Below are 17558 nucleotides of genomic sequence, written 5' to 3'. Positions count from 1 at the left end.
GAATAACGTGCTCTAGTGACAGATATCCCTGCCCATGGCCGGGGGGGTTGGACTGCATGATCTTTAACGGTCTCTTCCAACCCAAACCATTCTACGATTCTGTGCTACTATGGGTCTACGATAAGGCAGCCCACTGCACTGTGTCCCTCCCTTTGAGAACGCTATGGTTAGGATGGCTTCGCCTGGCCTCTCCTGGGAAGCTAGCGCCTATGTCTTGCCAATACCACCTTCCCTCCTGACTACTTGCATCACAGTGTTGAGCTCACCGAGGAAAAAGAAAAGGTGTGCACAACAAAGTGGATGGGAGGCACTGAACTATGTCGGGTCATTCTATCCAGACCCAAATAGGGAGAAAGCTTTAGAAAGCATAGGGTCACCTGATGCATCACTAAGCATACTCAATGCAAGCCTGTGTTCACAATCAGTGCAAAACCATCCCCAGCAGCACCCTCCCAGAACCATCCCTGAGCAACATCTCTCTCCCTGGGCATCATGCGACAGGGTCTGCAGAGAAAACGATAAGACAGAGGCATGGGCTGGGATGCAGCACAACTTTAATGAGTCAAAGAGGAAAACGAGGTTGATGCGAGTGGAGGCCCCAGACCAGGGAGCACCAGGGGCACAGCTGTGGCGGAGATCCCGACAGGTGTCCCTCTGCCTGCCCCACAGCGGGACCAGGGCCAGCAGGATCTCCCTAGGCTGTCTTTGTGGGGCAGACAGCCCAGGGGAGCACAAGAGAATGAGGACACGGGCGGGAAAGGAGAGAGTGCAAGAGGGGAAAGGCAGGCATGGGCTGTGCTTTTGGAGAGCTCAGGCTGGCCCCGTCTTTTTGCAAGGGCTGCTGGGCTTGCTCAGACCCTCGGGAAGCAACAAGCCGATGCTCCGTCCCCAGTCCAGTACCTTCTTGTGGGTCCCTGGGTGGCTTCCCCAGGGCCATCGCCAGCAGCTTTAGCAGGGGAGGCACCTCCTGCCGCAGTAGCGGCTGCCAAAGCCAGAGAGGCCAAAGCCCCCGGAGGAGATGGGCACTCCCTCAGAGCTGAGGATGCTGCCAACGGCAGCGGAGGTGGAGGATCCCACGGCGGTGCTCTGCGGGAAGGAGCTGAGGATGGGTCCGGGCAGGGTCACCACCACGGGGGAGGGCTGGATGACGACGGTGGAGTCCTGGCACTGCCTGACACAGGGCTCATTGCAGCTGTTGGCCAGCGGGGTGGGGCCACAGGGCTGGCATGGCAGGCACTGGTTGTAGCAGGACATGACTTGTGGCTGGAGGAGCACCTGGGAGAGAGGGCAGGGGGAAGCAGAGCATGAGGGCGGGGTGAGGAGCTCCCTGTCACCCCACTCTGATTGATACAAACCACCAGCTAGACATGAGAGCTGGAGGCTCTGTAGCTTCTCCTTCCACTCACACCAGAAGAGCCCTGCCATGAGCGACCAAGCTCAGGGAGGTCCCTTCCTAGCCATATCTCAAGAGAGCCTGCAGCCAAGCGCCAGCCACTCTCCATGCCACAACTTCTACCCCTTTCCCTCTACCATGATTAGCGGCTCCAAGACCCCGCATGGGACACAGGGGACGGTATGGGCTGAGAAATCCCAAATGCGGGAGGAGGAGAAAGAGCGTCAGTCTCACCTTGTTCCCAAGGAGATGGAGGCGAGAGGAGTGGATGAGAGAGTGAGCAGAAGGGCCCGCTTTTATACTGCTCCTGCACCGCCCCAGGCCCACAGTCACTGCACACGGGCAGTAATTTTCCAAACGACTCACCTCCAACGCAAAATAACCTTCCTAATGGCACAGGTTGTGTTTTGGTTTTCGTCAACACCGTCATTTCATTTCCTCATTGCTGACATGACCATTAGGCCACAGAGGCTCTTTTGAAGTATCGGGATGAGAGGCCCAAGGATTTCCTGAGCAGGATCGTCTCAGTACAGGCAGAAGATGTGCTCCCGAGTGCTGGAGGGGTCTGTGCAGACCGAGGACATCGCTCTCAGGAAATCTGGGGAGGTTGTTTCCAAACCCCTGTGCAGGAAGTTGGGCATGTCTTCCCACCAACGCAGTCCTCTCCTGGGTGCACCAAGGCTTCTGCCAATGAGGACATGCAGCATCCTTCTCCCTCCGTGACTGCCTCCCTGAGCGCTCCAGCAGTCACTGGTCATTGCCTCTATAGGCAGGTGGGTTGTGCTACTGATTTCAAATGCCTTCGCCCAAGGAAAGCTTCTCTTTCCTGGAGACATTTGCTAGTTTCTTTGGCAAAGTCGTCCCCTCTCATGGCAGTCTCTGGGGGTCCCCAGACAATGCCATCAACAGGCTTGCAGAAGGAGAACGTTGCCCTCCCAAAATCCCTGATTCCTCAACAAGCCCTCAACAAGTCGGGTCCCTCCTCACTACCGGAGGGATGTGTTGGGGCTTGGGACAGTGCCTGCTCTCCTCACACCACCATGCAATTTGGCTGCACGTGTTCGACCCTCACCTGCAGGAAACACAATGGCCTGGCCTGGAGCTGTGTACTCAGGTACAGCCCAGTGCTCAGAGCTCGTTTTCCCTGGGCAGGGATGGAGCTGCCCTGGCCGCAGGGAATTCAGCCCTGTGTGGGACATGGGCCTGCAGACAGCACGCACTCCTGACTTGGCCTCACACCAAAAGGCTGACACACGGCTAATCCAAAATTAGAGTGTGACTCGCCATGGGTAGGGAGAGTCTATCCCAGGAAGCTTGCCTACTCAAGGCATTCCATTGCCTTCCTGGGACGCGTCCTAGCTGTCTCCATGTCTGCAGGGCAGGGAAGTACATCGCCTCCTCGATGGAGTCTGAGAGCTGGTTTTGTACCCAGGGCCCTTCTGAGCACATCCCATCCCTGAGCATCCCCAGGCACCGGGCTCTGCGGGGTCCTGCCAGCCCTCACTCTTTGGGGAGTTGGGGGAAGTTTCCTTGCCTCTCCAAGGGTGCTGGGTTGTGCTGCAGGCTGAGGAGGCCTTTGGGGCATGGGAAAGAAGGCGTGCAGAAGCACAAACGCCAGGAGAAGACATAGCGCCTGGGACCCAGGGATGAGTCGCAAGCAGTGGGGAGAGGTTTTCTGCAACCCTTTCTTTCCCTCCATGGAGCATTCAGGAGAGCTCCTCACTGCAGCCGGGTCTCTTTGGGCAGGAAGATGAGGCCTGTGTGTCCGTTCCCTTCCACCCTCCAAGGCTCTCCCCAGGGCTGATTCTGAAGCGAGGGTCAGGTCTACCCAGAGGAAGTTTCAGGGCTCTAAGATCCTAGCATAGCTCAGTCCCCAGTCCATACTGAAGCAAGAGGTTCTTCCTTTCCAGGTGCAGGACTTGCCATTTGTCCTTCTTGATGCCATGGAGGTTCCTGTGGGCCCAGTCCTCCAGCAGGTCTAGGTCTCCCTTCCCTTTACAGCAGCCCTGCCCTGGAGCACATCAGCTGGCGTGTACGGGTCAACATTTCTCAGGCAGTCCTTGACTTGGTGCCCACCTACTGCTGGGAGGGCACCCCCTCCTTCCTTCAACTCTTTCAGAGAGCACAGCAGCCTGGGAGACCTTGTAGGTGAAGGCTGAGAGAGACAAGCCATTGACTCCCCGCAACCTGCTCTCTGACCACTCTTCAGGAAATCAGCCACCCCAGTCAGCAGCGGGCCCACATTGTCCTCCATCAGTCTTCAGCTGCTCTTGTAGGGGTCGATGTTGTTCTTGATGCTTGTTGCCTGTTGCTCTTCTTGCCCCTTGCAAGACTCAAGGCAGGCTGAGCTTTGGCTTTCCTAACAGCATCCCAACATGCCTGGGAATTATTTCCGAATTCCTCTTTTGCAGCTCATCCCTACTTCACCTCCGGGATGCGGCCTTTTGCATTGCTGCTCCGCTGTAGTACCCCGCTTAGCCAAAGCTGATCTGCTGACACGTCTGCCTGTTTTCCCAGGTACTGGGCTGGACCGTTCTTGCTCTTGGACCATGAGGTGCCTAAGGCACTGCCAGCTTTTCTGAGCTCCTTTGCCCTTCACAGCTGCCTCCATGGCATCCTACCTACCAGCTGCCTGTCTGGGCCAAGGCAGCATGCCTGAAGTCCAGGGGCTCTACTCTGCCACTCAATTTCCTTCCTGTCTTCAGGTCTTAAACTCCAGTGTTTCTCAGGTGTGAGAGCCAAGGCTGCCCTTGATTCCAACATTCCCAACCAGTTCTTCCTTCTTAAGGGGCAGCTGTGCATCACCCATCTTTTGCCCATCTTTTGCCCATGACAGAATTGCAGCATCCTTGATGTTGGAAGGGACCTCTGGAGACCGGCTAGTCCAACCGTCCCTGCTAAAAGCACGGTCAGACTTTGGAGGACGCTCAGGGCCAAGACCTGTCAAGCTCTGAATGCCTACATGGGTGGAGAAGCCACAAGCTGTCTGGGCACCCCTAGCTGCTACTTTACCACTCTCACATTAACAAAGACTTTTCTTATGTTTCCGTGGAATTTCCCGTACTTCGACATGTGCCTATTACCTCTTGTCCCTTCACTGGATAGGACTCAGCACGGTCTGGCTCTATGTTCGTGACGCCCTCCCGTCAGCTCTTTTACCCATTGCTAGGAAGCGTGCCCCAGGGCCTTCTCTTCTGCAGGGTGAACAACCCCTCCTCTCGAAGGCCCTCCTGCCTCAGGGGCTCCAGGCGCTTCAGGGGCTCCCTGGCCCTTTGCTGGACTCGCACCAGCATGGCTCTGCCTCTCTCTCATACTGGGGAGCTGCTGTTTGTGGCAGCTGTTGTCTCAGCAGTGTTGAGCAGAGAAGAGGGATCACCCTCCCTGATCTGATAGAAACCCCCTTCCTAATGCAGCCCAGGATGCTGTCGGACGCCATTTCTGCAAGGGTGCCGGCTGCCTCATGGTGTCCACCAGGACCCAGGTCCTCTGCTGCAAAGCTGTTTGGCAGCCCCTCGGCCCCAGACTGTAGCGATGCAGAAGGCTCTTCCTGCCCCACTGCAGGACTTTGTGTAAAGGGGTTAAAAACTATTGGCCCCAGTCTGGACCCCTGCCGTGACCCAGGAGTGAGGGGCCGCCAGACAGCCTTCATGCCACTCATTACAACCCTTGGAGAGCAGCAGCCATGCCAAATTGCCATCCCATGCGCCGCCCTCTTCCCCAGCCTGTATTCTGTCAGTTGCTCTGTAAGGATTGTTACAGGAGACAGCGTCAAAAGCCTTGGTTAGGTGAGGTTAACAACTTTTGCTGCACTTCCCTCACCCACCGGAGCCATGCACATCATCAAAGAAGGCCGTGAGGTTGGTCAGGCCTGCTTTCCCCTCCATAAATCCATGCTGACCACTCAGAATCACCTTCTTGTCCTTTCGTCGTGCAAAATGGCTTCCAGGATGATTTGCTCCATCACCTTTGCAGGCATCGAGTGAGGCTGACCAGCCCGTGCCTTCCTTCGTGCCCTTCCTGAAGACAGGAGGCCCATTGGCTTTCTTCCAGTCCTCAGATGCACCCCCTGACTGCTGTCACTTTAAAGCGAGTTGAGAGCAGCTTTGTAGTGACACCAACCAGTTCCCTCGGGTGCATGGCATCAGGTCACTTGCACTCATGTCAGGCCAATCTGTTTAAATGTTCACGGACCTGATCCTCCTCTACTGTGGGTAGATCTTCCCTGCTCCAGACATTCTGAGGAGCGTCTGGAGCCCGTACTCTCGACAGCAAATCCTGACAGTGAAGACCAAGACCAAAACCCTTGAAGTACCATGAAGTGTTGCATGTAACCCCTGTCCGCAGCAAAGCTGCCCAGTTCAGCGCTGTGGCTGTCTTTGACCAAGCCTCGCTACTGACCTGCCTGGAAGAAGACCTTCTTCTTGACCTCCACATGATTTGCCTGATGGACCAGGCAGACCCCTCCAGCACTTAGGAGACATCTTGCGCCCTCACTGACACGACCCTGTCCGGGATATCCTTGGGCCTCTCATCTCAGCACATGAAAAGAGCCTGCATGGCAGACCAGGCATGCCAGAAATGAGGAAATGAAATGGCAACGTTGATGGAAACCAAAACACAACCTGTGCCATTAGGTAGGATATTTTGCTTTGGAGGTGAGTCGTTTGGAAAATTACGGCCTGCGTGCAGTGACTGTGGGCCTGGGGCGGTGCAGGAGCAGTATAAAAGCGGGCCCTTCTGCTCACTCTCTCATCCACTCCTCTCGCCTCCATCTCCTTGGGAACAAGGTGAGTCCGAAGCCCTTTCTCCCCCTCCTCGTTTTCCTTTGGGATTTCTCAGCACATACCTGCTCTTTGTCCTACACTGGCTCATGGGGCTACTTATGGTGAGGGAGGGAAGGGGGCAGAGGGTGCGCCATGGAGACAGGCTGAGGGTTGCCTCAAGTGAGCGATGGGCTAGGAGCCTCTTGGCAGGGGTCTTTTGGGATGAAGGGAAGGTGAAGCCTGTGGCGCTCCCTAAAATGCCTCCAGCTCTCATCTCCAGCTCATGGTTTTTCTCCCTCGTGGGGGGGTCACAGGCGTCTCCTCAGCCCCCCCTCATGCTCTGCTTCCCCCTGCCCTCTCTCCCAGGTGCTCCTCCAGCCACAAGTCATGTCCTGCTACAACCAGTGCCTGCCATGCCTGCCATGCCAGCCCTGCGGCCCCACCCCGCTGGCCAACAGCTGCAATGAGCCCTGTGTCAGGCAGTGCCAGGACTCCACCGTCGTCATCCAGCCCTCCCCCGTGGTGGTGACCCTGCCCGGACCCATCCTCAGCTCCTTCCCGCAGAGCACCGCCGTGGGATCCTCCACCTCCGCTGCCGTTGGCAGCATCCTCAGCTCTGAGGGAGTGCCCATCTCCTCCGGGGGCTTTGGCCTCTCTGGCTTTGGCAGCCGCTACTGCGGCAGGAGGTGCCTCCCCTGCTAAAGCTGCTGGCGATGGCCCTGGGGAAGCCACCCAGGGACCCACAAGACGGTACCGGACTGGGGACGGAGCATCGGCTTTTTGTTTTCAGAGGGTCTGAGCAAGCTCAGCACCCCTTGCAAAAAGATGGGGCCAGCCTGGGCTCTCCAAAAGCATGGCCCATGCCTGCCTTTCTCCTCTTGCAATCTCTCCTTTCCCTCCCGTGTCCTCGTTCTCTTGTGCTCCCTGGGTCTGTGAAGACCACAAAGCCAGCCTAGTGACGACCTGCTGGCTCTGCTCCATCTATGGGGCAGGGAGGTGCACACCTGTCGGGATCTCCGTCACAGCCGTATGGCTCAGATTCTTATATGGCTCTGGTGCTCCCTGCACAGGGACCTCCACTCAGAGCGACCTCGTTTCCCTCTTTTGACTCATTAAAGTTCTGCTGCATCCCAGCCCACGCCTCCGTTTCATCCTTTCCCCTGCACACCCTCTCCCACGATGCCCAGGGAGAGAGATGTTGCTCAGGGGTGGTTCAGGAAGCGGGGTGTTGGTGATGGTTATGCCGTGATTTTTAAGACAGGCTTGCTTTCGGTATCTATAGACATGCTTAGCGTGACCAGCTACTTTCTGAACTTCTCTGCCTATCAGGGGCTGGAGAGAATCACCCAAAGCAGTTCTATGACCGTAGCTGCTCCAAAGATGATTTAAGGTCTTGCACCAGAGCATTCGCTTCTCCATGCTCAGCAAGCCCCGCGCCCTCAGCCTTACCTGCCCAACCAAGTGCTCCAGCCCTCTCACCATCCTGCTCATTGTCCACTGAAGTCGCACCACTTGCTCAAGGTCTTTCTAACATTAGAGCCCAAAACTCGGCACGGTGTTCTAGATGCCATCAGGGGAGTGCTGAGCAAACTGGGATCGTCGCTCCCATCGATCTCCTGGCTATGCTCCTGCTCTGATAGCCCAGGTTCTTGATGACAGTCCTTGGTGTCCCGGAAAACATTCCTGGGAGTCACACCTGGTTTGGTGGGGTTAGTGCAAAAGCACCTTTCCCTGGCCCTGCTTTTGGGCTGTTGCTTGTCAGGGGCTGAAGGATGTGTGGGGAGGCAGGGCTGGTTGCTACCAAGCCAGCTGTTGATCTGAGCTCTGGGATGATGTGTATCATCATGCCCAGCTGTGTCCTGCAGCAGTTCAGCAGCTCTCCTTTGTCAGCTGCAGTCTGGCTGCACCCGCTACCTCTCTTCCTGCCCTGAGTCTCTCCCTGCCTCCCTCTCTCCAGACACTTCCCCGGGAAGACCTAGGCACAGACACTGGGATCGGGGAGGGAATTCGAAGAGCAAGAGAGCAAGATACCCTTGAGTCAAGACCAGGACAGTCTAAGAGGGAAAGGCAAGTGTAAGTGATGCAAAGGCAGTCGTGCACTACCGAGCACCAGCAGGCCAATGCCCACAGTTTTATTGCTGATCGTGATGTTACACGACATGGAATAGCCCTTTGGTCAATTCAGGTCAGCCGTCCTGGCTGTGGCAACTCCCAGCTGCTTGCCCACCCCCAGCCTCCACTGCAGGGGGTGCAGAGTGAGAAAGAGAGACGGCCTTGATGGTGTGCAAGCACTGCGCAGCGATAGCTAAAGCGTTGGTGTGTCTTCCGTGGTGTTTCAGCCACACATTTGAAGCACAGCACCATATGGGCTGCTATGAAGACAATTACCTCTGGTACAGCCTGATTCCCCCGTTCCCTCTCCTGTTGCCCTCTGGGGCCATTTTCTGCTCGAGCCTCCTCCCCCAGCATAGTGGCAGCCACAGCAAGAGGAGTTGCCGCCCCTTCTCTCCTCTAACTTCCTCTCCCCTCCTGTCCGCTTCCTAGGAGCCTGTGGGGCTGCTGCCCTCCCAGCGCCTCCCACAGCCCAGGCTCCTCAACCGACGTCAGCAGTGGCCACACGCTCCTTCCACAGCATGTGCACCGAGGCCGAGAGGGCACGTCTGGGCAGAGGCTCAGCAAAGCTGGGCCTGATGGCCAGGGGCTCTGGTGGAGTCATGGATGCCTTCCTCACCTGCAACTGACAGTGCCCCAAGGGCACTTTGGCTTCATCCAAAGAGTTATAGTCAGCGGCTTAAGGTCCAAGTGGAAACCAGTGGTGAGTGGTGTCCTTCAGGGGTCCGTACTGGGACGAATACTATCTCATATCTTCATCAATGACATAGATGATAGTGGGACTGATTGCACCCTCTGCACGTTTGTGCGTGGCACCAAGCCGAGGGGCACAACTGATACGCCTGAGGGAAAGGATGCTGTCCAGAGGGACCTTGACAGGCGTGAGGAATGGTCCCATGTGAAACTCAGGAACTTCAAGAAGACATTTAAGCAAGGCCAAGTGCAAGGGCCTTGCAGATACTGGAAAATTAAAAATGGACATGCGCCAGCTAATGTGCGCTTGCAGCCCACAAAGCCAATCGTATCCTGGGCTGCAGTGAAAGAAGCGTGGCCAGCAGGTCGAGGGAGGTGATTCTCCGCTTCTAGTCTGCTCCCGTTAGATTCCACCTGGAACACTGCATGCAGTGTGGGGTCCCCAGTACAAAAAAGACATGGACCTGTTAGAGCAGGTCCAGAGTAGGCCTACAAAAAAGATCAGAGGGCTGTGCTACCCCTCCTATGAAGAAAGGCTGAGGACGTTGAGGAGAAGACTTCTCAGCCTGGAGAAGACATGGCTCTGGGGAGACAGCATTGCAGCCATTCAACATATAAAGGGGACTTACAAGGAAGTCAGAGAGGGACTTTTTATCAAGGTCTGTAGTGATAGCACAAAGAGCAACAGTCGTAAACTCAAATAGGGTAGACGTTGATCGGACATAAGGAAGACATTTATTATGAACAGGTTAGAGCGACACTGGAAAAGGTTGCCCAGAGAATGATGGGATGCCCCATCAGTGAAAGTGTTCAAGGTCAGATTTGATGGAACTTTGAATAACGTGCTCTAGTGACAGATATCCCTGCCCATGGCCGGGGGGGTTGGACTGCATGATCTTTAACGGTCTCTTCCAACCCAAACCATTCTACGATTCTGTGCTACTATGGGTCTACGATAAGGCAGCCCACTGCACTGTGTCCCTCCCTTTGAGAACGCTGTGGTTAGGATGGCTTCGCCTGGCCTCTCCTGGGAAGCTAGCGCCTATGTCTTGCCAATACCACCTTCCCTCCTGACTACTTGCATCACAGTGTTGAGCTCACCGAGGAAAAAGAAAAGGTGTGCACAACAAAGTGGATGGGAGGCACTGAACTATGTCGGGTCATTCTATCCAGACCCAAATAGGGAGAAAGCTTTAGAAAGCATAGGGTCACCTGATGCATCACTAAGCATACTCAATGCAAGCCTGTGTTCACAATCAGTGCAAAACCATCCCCAGCAGCACCCTCCCAGAACCATCCCTGAGCAACATCTCTCTCCCTGGGCATCATGCGACAGGGTCTGCAGAGAAAACGATAAGACAGAGGCATGGGCTGGGATGCAGCACAACTTTAATGAGTCAAAGAGGAAAACGAGGTTGATGCGAGTGGAGGCCCCAGACCAGGGAGCACCAGGGGCACAGCTGTGGCGGAGATCCCGACAGGTGTCCCTCTGCCTGCCCCACAGCGGGACCAGGGCCAGCAGGATCTCCCTAGGCTGTCTTTGTGGGGCAGACAGCCCAGGGGAGCACAAGAGAACGAGGACACGGGAGGGAAAGGAGAGATTGCAAGAGGGGAAAGGCAGGCATGGGCTGTGCTTTTGGAGAGCTCAGGCTGGCCCCGTCTTTTTGCAAGGGCTGCTGGGCTTGCTCAGACCCTCGGGAAGCAACAAGCCGATGCTCCGTCCCCAGTCCAGTACCTTCTTGTGGGTCCCTGGGTGGCTTCCCCAGGGCCATCGCCAGCAGCTTTAGCAGGGGAGGCACCTCCTGCCGCAGTAGCGGCTGCCAAAGCCAGAGAGGCCAAAGCCCCCAGAGGAGATGGGCACTCCCTCAGAGCTGAGGATGCTGCCAACGGCAGCGGAGGTGGAGGATCCCACAGCGGTGCTCTGCGGGAAGGAGCTGAGGATGGGTCCGGGCAGGGTCACCACCACGGGGGAGGGCTGGATGACGACGGTGGAGTCCTGGCACTGCCTGACACAGGGCTCATTGCAGCTGTTGGCCAGCGGGGTGGGGCCACAGGGCTGGCATGGCAGGCACTGGTTGTAGCAGGACATGACTTGTGGCTGGAGGAGCACCTGGGAGAGAGGGCAGGGGGAAGCAGAGCATGAGGGCGGGGTGAGGAGCTCCCTGTCACCCCACTCTGATACAAACCACCAGCTAGACATGAGAGCTGGAGGCTCTGTAGCTTCTCCTTCCACTCACACCAGAAGAGCCCTGCCATGAGCGACCAAGCTCAGGGAGGTCCCTTCCTAGCCATATCTCAAGAGAGCCTGCAGCCAAGCGCCAGCCACTCTCCATGCCACAACTTCTACCCCTTTCCCTCTACCATGATTAGCGGCTCCAAGACCCCGCATGGGACACAGGGGACGGTATGGGCTGAGAAATCCCAAATGCGGGAGGAGGAGAAAGAGCGTCAGTCTCACCTTGTTCCCAAGGAGATGGAGGCGAGAGGAGTGGATGAGAGAGTGAGCAGAAGGGCCCGCTTTTATACTGCTCCTGCACCGCCCCAGGCCCACAGTCACTGCACACGGGCAGTAATTTTCCAAACGACTCACCTCCAACGCAAAATAACCTTCCTAATGGCACAGGTTGTGTTTTGGTTTTCGTCAACACCGTCATTTCATTTCCTCATTGCTGACATGACCATTAGGCCACAGAGGCTCTTTTGAAGTATCGGGATGAGAGGCCCAAGGATTTCCTGAGCAGGATCGTCTCAGTACAGGCAGAAGATGTGCTCCCGAGTGCTGGAGGGGTCTGTGCAGACCGAGGACATCGCTCTCAGGAAATCTGGGGAGGTTGTTTCCAAACCCCTGTGCAGGAAGTTGGGCATGTCTTCCCACCAACGCAGTCCTCTCCTGGGTGCACCAAGGCTTCTGCCAATGAGGACATGCAGCATCCTTCTCCCTCCGTGACTGCCTCCCTGAGCGCTCCAGCAGTCACTGGTCATTGCCTCTATAGGCAGGTGGGTTGTGCTACTGATTTCAAATGCCTTCGCCCAAGGAAAGCTTCTCTTTCCTGGAGACATTTGCTAGTTTCTTTGGCAAAGTCGTCCCCTCTCATGGCAGTCTCTGGGGGTCCCCAGACAATGCCATCAACAGGCTTGCAGAAGGAGAACGTTGCCCTCCCAAAATCCCTGATTCCTCAACAAGCCCTCAACAAGTCGGGTCCCTCCTCACTACCGGAGGGATGTGTTGGGGCTTGGGACAGTGCCTGCTCTCCTCACACCACCATGCAATTTGGCTGCACGTGTTCGACCCTCACCTGCAGGAAACACAATGGCCTGGCCTGGAGCTGTGTACTCAGGTACAGCCCAGTGCTCAGAGCTCGTTTTCCCTGGGCAGGGATGGAGCTGCCCTGGCCGCAGGGAATTCAGCCCTGTGTGGGACATGGGCCTGCAGACAGCACGCACTCCTGACTTGGCCTCACACCAAAAGGCTGACACACGGCTAATCCAAAATTAGAGTGTGACTCGCCATGGGTAGGGAGAGTCTATCCCAGGAAGCTTGCCTGCTCAAGGCATTCCATTGCCTTCCTGGGACGCGTCCTAGCTGTCTCCATGTCTGCAGGGCAGGGAAGTACATCGCCTCCTCGATGGAGTCTGAGAGCTGGTTTTGTACCCAGGGCCCTTCTGAGCACATCCCATCCCTGAGCATCCCCAGGCACCGGGCTCTGCGGGGTCCTGCCAGCCCTCACTCTTTGGGGAGTTGGGGGAAGTTTCCTTGCCTCTCCAAGGGTGCTGGGTTGTGCTGCAGGCTGAGGAGGCCTTTGGGGCATGGGAAAGAAGGCGTGCAGAAGCACAAACGCCAGGAGAAGACATAGCGCCTGGGACCCAGGGATGAGTCGCAAGCAGTGGGGAGAGGTTTTCTGCAACCCTTTCTTTCCCTCCATGGAGCATTCAGGAGAGCTCCTCACTGCAGCCGGGTCTCTTTGGGCAGGAAGATGAGGCCTGTGTGTCCGTTCCCTTCCACCCTCCAAGGCTCTCCCCAGGGCTGATTCTGAAGCGAGGGTCAGGTCTACCCAGAGGAAGTTTCAGGGCTCTAAGATCCTAGCATAGCTCAGTCCCCAGTCCATACTGAAGCAAGAGGTTCTTCCTTTCCAGGTGCAGGACTTGCCATTTGTCCTTCTTGATGCCATGGAGGTTCCTGTGGGCCCAGTCCTCCAGCAGGTCTAGGTCTCCCTTCCCTTTACAGCAGCCCTGCCCTGGAGCACATCAGCTGGCGTGTACGGGTCAACATTTCTCAGGCAGTCCTTGACTTGGTGCCCACCTACTGCTGGGAGGGCACCCCCTCCTTCCTTCAACTCTTTCAGAGAGCACAGCAGCCTGGGAGACCTTGTAGGTGAAGGCTGAGAGAGACAAGCCATTGACTCCCCGCAACCTGCTCTCTGACCACTCTTCAGGAAATCAGCCACCCCAGTCAGCAGCGGGCCCACATTGTCCTCCATCAGTCTTCAGCTACTCTTGTAGGGGTCGATGTTGTTCTTGATGCTTGTTGCCTGTTGCTCTTCTTGCCCCTTGCAAGACTCAAGGCAGGCTGAGCTTTGGCTTTCCTAACAGCATCCCAACATGCCTGGGAATTATTTCCGAATTCCTCTTTCACAGCTCATCCCTACTTCACCTCCGGGATGCGGCCTTTTGCATTGCTGCTCCGCTGTAGTACCCCGCTTAGCCAAAGCTGATCTGCTGACACGTCTGCCTGTTTTCCCAGGTACTGGGCTGGACCGTTCTTGCTCTTGGACCATGAGGTGCCTAAGGCACTGCCAGCTTTTCTGAGCTCCTTTGCCCTTCACAGCTGCCTCCATGGCATCCTACCTACCAGCTGCCTGTCTGGCCAAGGCAGCATGCCTGAAGTCCAGGGGCTCTACTCTGCCACTCAATTTCCTTCCTGTCTTCAGGTCTTAAACTCCAGTGTTTCTCAGGTGTGAGAGCCAAGGCTGCCCTTGATTCCAACATTCCCAACCAGTTCTTCCTTCTTAAGGGGCAGCTGTGCATCACCCATCTTTTGCCCATCTTTTGCCCATGACAGAATTGCAGCATCCTGATGTTGGAAGGGACCTCTGGAGACCGGCTAGTCCAACCGTCCCTGCTAAAAGCACGGTCAGACTTTGGAGGACGCTCAGGGCCAAGACCTGTCAAGCTCTGAATGCCTACATGGGTGGAGAAGCCACAAGCTGTCTGGGCACCCCTAGCTGCTACTTTACCACTCTCACATTAACAAAGACTTTTCTTATGTTTCCGTGGAATTTCCCGTACTTCGACATGTGCCTATTACCTCTTGTCCCTTCACTGGATAGGACTCAGCACGGTCTGGCTCTATGTTCGTGACGCCCTCACCGTCAGCTCTTTTACCCCATTGCTAGGAAGCGTGCCCCAGGGCCTTCTCTTCTGCAGGGTGAACAACCCCTCCTCTCGAAGGCCCTCCTGCCTCAGGGGCTCCAGGCGCTTCAGGGGCTCCCTGGCCCTTTGCTGGACTCGCACCAGCATGGCTCTGCCTCTCTCTCATACTGGGGAGCTGCTGTTTGTGGCAGCTGTTGTCTCAGCAGTGTTGAGCAGAGAAGAGGGATCACCTTCCCTGATCTGATAGAAACCCCCTTCCTAATGCAGCCCAGGATGCTGTCGGACGCCATTTCTGCAAGGGTGCCGGCTGCCTCATGGTGTCCACCAGGACCCAGGTCCTCTGCTGCAAAGCTGTTTGGCAGCCCCTCGGCCCCAGACTGTAGCGATGCAGAAGGCTCTTCCTGCCCCACTGCAGGACTTTGTGTAAAGGGGTTAAAAACTATTGGCCCCAGTCTGGACCCCTGCCGTGACCCAGGAGTGAGGGGCCGCCAGACAGCCTTCATGCCACTCATTACAACCCTTGGAGAGCAGCAGCCATGCCAAATTGCCATCCCATGCGCCGCCCTCTTCCCCAGCCTGTATTCTGTCAGTTGCTCTGTAAGGATTGTTACAGGAGACAGCGTCAAAAGCCTTGGTTAGGTGAGGTTAACAACTTTTGCTGCACTTCCCTCACTCACCGGAGCCATGCACATCATCAAAGAAGGCCGTGAGGTTGGTCAGGCCTGCTTTCCCCTCCATAAATCCATGCTGACCACTCAGAATCACCTTCTTGTCCTTTCGTCGTGCAAAATGGCTTCCAGGATGATTTGCTCCATCACCTTTGCAGGCATCGAGTGAGGCTGACCAGCCCGTGCCTTCCTTCGTGCCCTTCCTGAAGACAGGAGGCCCATTGGCTTTCTTCAGTCCTCAGATGCACCACCCTGACTGCTGTCACTTTAAAGCGAGTTGAGAGCAGCTTTGTAGTGACACCAACCAGTTCCCTCGGGTGCATGGCATCAGGTCACTTGCACTCATGTCAGGCCAATCTGTTTAAATGTTCACGGACCTGATCCTCCTCTACTGTGGGTAGATCTTCCCTGCTCCAGACATTCTGAGGAGCGTCTGGAGCCCGTACTCTCGACAGCAAATCCTGACAGTGAAGACCAAGACCAAAACCCTTGAAGTACCATGAAGTGTTGCATGTAACCCCTGTCCGCAGCAAAGCTGCCCAGTTCAGCGCTGTGGCTGTCTTTGACCAAGCCTCGCTACTGACCTGCCTGGAAGAAGACCTTCTTCTTGACCTCCACATGATTTGCCTGATGGACCAGGCAGACCCCTCCAGCACTTAGGAGACATCTTGCGCCCTCACTGACACGACCCTGTCCGGGATATCCTTGGGCCTCTCATCTCAGCACATGAAAAGAGCCTGCATGGCAGACCAGGCATGCCAGAAATGAGGAAATGAAATGGCAACGTTGATGGAAACCAAAACACAACCTGTGCCATTAGGTAGGATATTTTGCTTTGGAGGTGAGTCGTTTGGAAAATTACGGCCTGCGTGCAGTGACTGTGGGCCTGGGGCGGTGCAGGAGCAGTATAAAAGCGGGCCCTTCTGCTCACTCTCTCATCCACTCCTCTCGCCTCCATCTCCTTGGGAACAAGGTGAGTCCGAAGCCCTTTCTCCCCCTCCTCGTTTTCCTTTGGGATTTCTCAGCACATACCTGCTCTTTGTCCTACACTGGCTCATGGGGCTACTTATGGTGAGGGAGGGAAGGGGGCAGAGGGTGCGCCATGGAGACAGGCTGAGGGTTGCCTCAAGTGAGCGATGGGCTAGGAGCCTCTTGGCAGGGGTCTTTTGGGATGAAGGGAAGGTGAAGCCTGTGGCGCTCCCTAAAATGCCTCCAGCTCTCATCTCCAGCTCATGGTTTTTCTCCCTCGTGGGGGGAAGACAGGCGTCTCCTCAGCCCCCCCCTCATGCTCTGCTTCCCCCTGCCCTCTCTCCCAGGTGCTCCTCCAGCCACAAGTCATGTCCTGCTACAACCAGTGCCTGCCATGCCAGCCCTGCGGCCCCACCCCGCTGGCCAACAGCTGCAATGAGCCCTGTGTCAGGCAGTGCCAGGACTCCACCGTCGTCATCCAGCCCTCCCCCGTGGTGGTGACCCTGCCCGGACCCATCCTCAGCTCCTTCCCGCAGAGCACCGCCGTGGATCCTCCACCTCCGCTGCTGTTGGCAGCATCCTCAGCTCTGAGGGAGTGCCCATCTCCTCCGGGGGCTTTGGCCTCTCTGGCTTTGGCAGCCGCTACTGCGGCAGGAGGTGCCTCCCCTGCTAAAGCTGCTGGCGATGGCCCTGGGGAAGCCACCCAGGGACCCACAAGACGGTACCCGGACTGGGGACGGAGCATCGGCTTTTTGTTTTCAGAGGGTCTGAGCAAGCTCAGCACCCCTTGCAAAAAGATGGGGCCAGCCTGGGCTCTCCAAAAGCATGGCCCATGCCTGCCTTTCTCCTCTTGCAATCTCTCCTTTCCCTCCCGTGTCCTCGTTCTCTTGTGCTCCCTGGGTCTGTGAAGACCACAAAGCCAGCCTAGTGACGACCTGCTGGCTCTGCTCCATCTATGGGGCAGGGAGGTGCACACCTGTCGGGATCTCCGTCACAGCCGTATGGCTCAGATTCTTATATGGCTCTGGTGCTCCCTGCACAGGGACCTCCACTCAGAGCGACCTCGTTTCCCTCTTTTGACTCATTAAAGTTCTGCTGCATCCCAGCCCACGCCTCCGTTTCATCCTTTCCCCTGCACACCCTCTCCCACGATGCCCAGGGAGAGAGATGTTGCTCAGGGGTGGTTCAGGAAGCGGGGTGTTGGTGATGGTTATGCCGTGATTTTTAAGACAGGCTTGCTTTCGGTATCTATAGACATGCTTAGCGTGACCAGCTACTTTCTGAACTTCTCTGCCTATCAGGGGCTGGAGAGAATCACCCAAAGCAGTTCTATGACCGTAGCTGCTCCAAAGATGATTTAAGGTCTTGCACCAGAGCATTCGCTTCTCCATGCTCAGCAAGCCCCGCGCCCTCAGCCTTACCTGCCCAACCAAGTGCTCCAGCCCTCTCACCATCCTGCTCATTGTCCACTGAAGTCGCACCACTTGCTCAAGGTCTTTCTAACATTAGAGCCCAAAACTCGGCACGGTGTTCTAGATGCCATCAGGGGAGTGCTGAGCAAACTGGGATCGTCGCTCCCATCGATCTCCT

At 56.4% G+C, this 17558-nt stretch overlaps 3 protein-coding genes and 1 pseudogene across 3 annotated transcripts; 2 read left to right on the top strand and 2 right to left on the bottom strand.

Moving 5' to 3' along the window:
• Positions 1-948: 948 nt before the first annotated feature.
• On the bottom strand, positions 949-4465 carry LOC132321573 (feather keratin 1-like). Its single transcript, XM_059835067.1, has 3 exons — positions 4406-4465; positions 1628-1780; positions 949-1275 (listed from the first exon to the last, which is right to left on the bottom strand). The coding sequence occupies exons 1-3, from the start codon at positions 4463-4465 to the stop codon at positions 949-951; spliced, it is 540 nt and encodes a 179-aa protein (XP_059691050.1).
• Positions 4466-5223: 758 nt separating this feature from the next.
• On the top strand, positions 5224-6858 carry LOC132321572 (feather keratin 1-like). Its single transcript, XM_059835066.1, has 3 exons — positions 5224-5250; positions 6028-6180; positions 6523-6858. The coding sequence occupies exons 1-3, from the start codon at positions 5224-5226 to the stop codon at positions 6856-6858; spliced, it is 516 nt and encodes a 171-aa protein (XP_059691049.1).
• Positions 6859-10744: 3886 nt separating this feature from the next.
• LOC132321571 (uncharacterized) lies at positions 10745-14478 on the bottom strand. The gene is made up of 3 exons (XM_059835065.1): positions 14329-14478; positions 11420-11572; positions 10745-11071 (listed from the first exon to the last, which is right to left on the bottom strand). Exons 1-3 carry the CDS (start codon positions 14476-14478, stop codon positions 10745-10747), a joined length of 630 nt encoding a protein of 209 aa, XP_059691048.1.
• A 537-nt stretch (positions 14479-15015) lies between these two features.
• Positions 15016-16641, top strand: LOC132321570 (feather keratin 1-like; annotated as a pseudogene).
• Positions 16642-17558: the final 917 nt, after the last annotated feature.

This window comes from Gavia stellata, unplaced genomic scaffold (genome assembly GCF_030936135.1).
Source record: "Gavia stellata isolate bGavSte3 unplaced genomic scaffold, bGavSte3.hap2 HAP2_SCAFFOLD_494, whole genome shotgun sequence".
Lineage (NCBI taxonomy): Eukaryota > Metazoa > Chordata > Aves > Gaviiformes > Gaviidae > Gavia > Gavia stellata.
The sequence above is the reverse complement of the archived record's forward strand: the minus strand, read 5'-3'. Positions and strand labels throughout refer to the sequence as shown.

Excerpts from the sequence above, each read along its gene's own strand:
- LOC132321573 (XM_059835067.1), bottom strand. The coding sequence starts at position 4,465 with ATGTCGAAGTACGGGAAATTCCACGGAAACATAAGAAAAGTCTTTGTT. Across the intron at positions 1,781-4,405 it reads TCTTTGTTAATGTGAGAGTG|GAAGGTTATTTTGCGTTGGA; the intron begins GTAAAGTAGCAG and ends CTGTGCCATTAG. Across the intron at positions 1,276-1,627 it reads TCCATCTCCTTGGGAACAAG|GTGCTCCTCCAGCCACAAGT; the intron begins GTGAGACTGACG and ends CCTCTCTCCCAG.
- LOC132321571 (XM_059835065.1), bottom strand. The coding sequence starts at position 14,478 with ATGCTGGTGCGAGTCCAGCAAAGGGCCAGGGAGCCCCTGAAGCGCCTG. Across the intron at positions 11,573-14,328 it reads ATGGGGTAAAAGAGCTGACG|GAAGGTTATTTTGCGTTGGA; the intron begins GTGAGGGCGTCA and ends CTGTGCCATTAG. Across the intron at positions 11,072-11,419 it reads TCCATCTCCTTGGGAACAAG|GTGCTCCTCCAGCCACAAGT; the intron begins GTGAGACTGACG and ends CCTCTCTCCCAG.
- LOC132321572 (XM_059835066.1), top strand. The coding sequence starts at position 5,224 with ATGCACATCATCAAAGAAGGCCGTGAG. Across the intron at positions 5,251-6,027 it reads TCATCAAAGAAGGCCGTGAG|GTAGGATATTTTGCTTTGGA; the intron begins GTTGGTCAGGCC and ends CTGTGCCATTAG. Across the intron at positions 6,181-6,522 it reads TCCATCTCCTTGGGAACAAG|GTGCTCCTCCAGCCACAAGT; the intron begins GTGAGTCCGAAG and ends CCTCTCTCCCAG.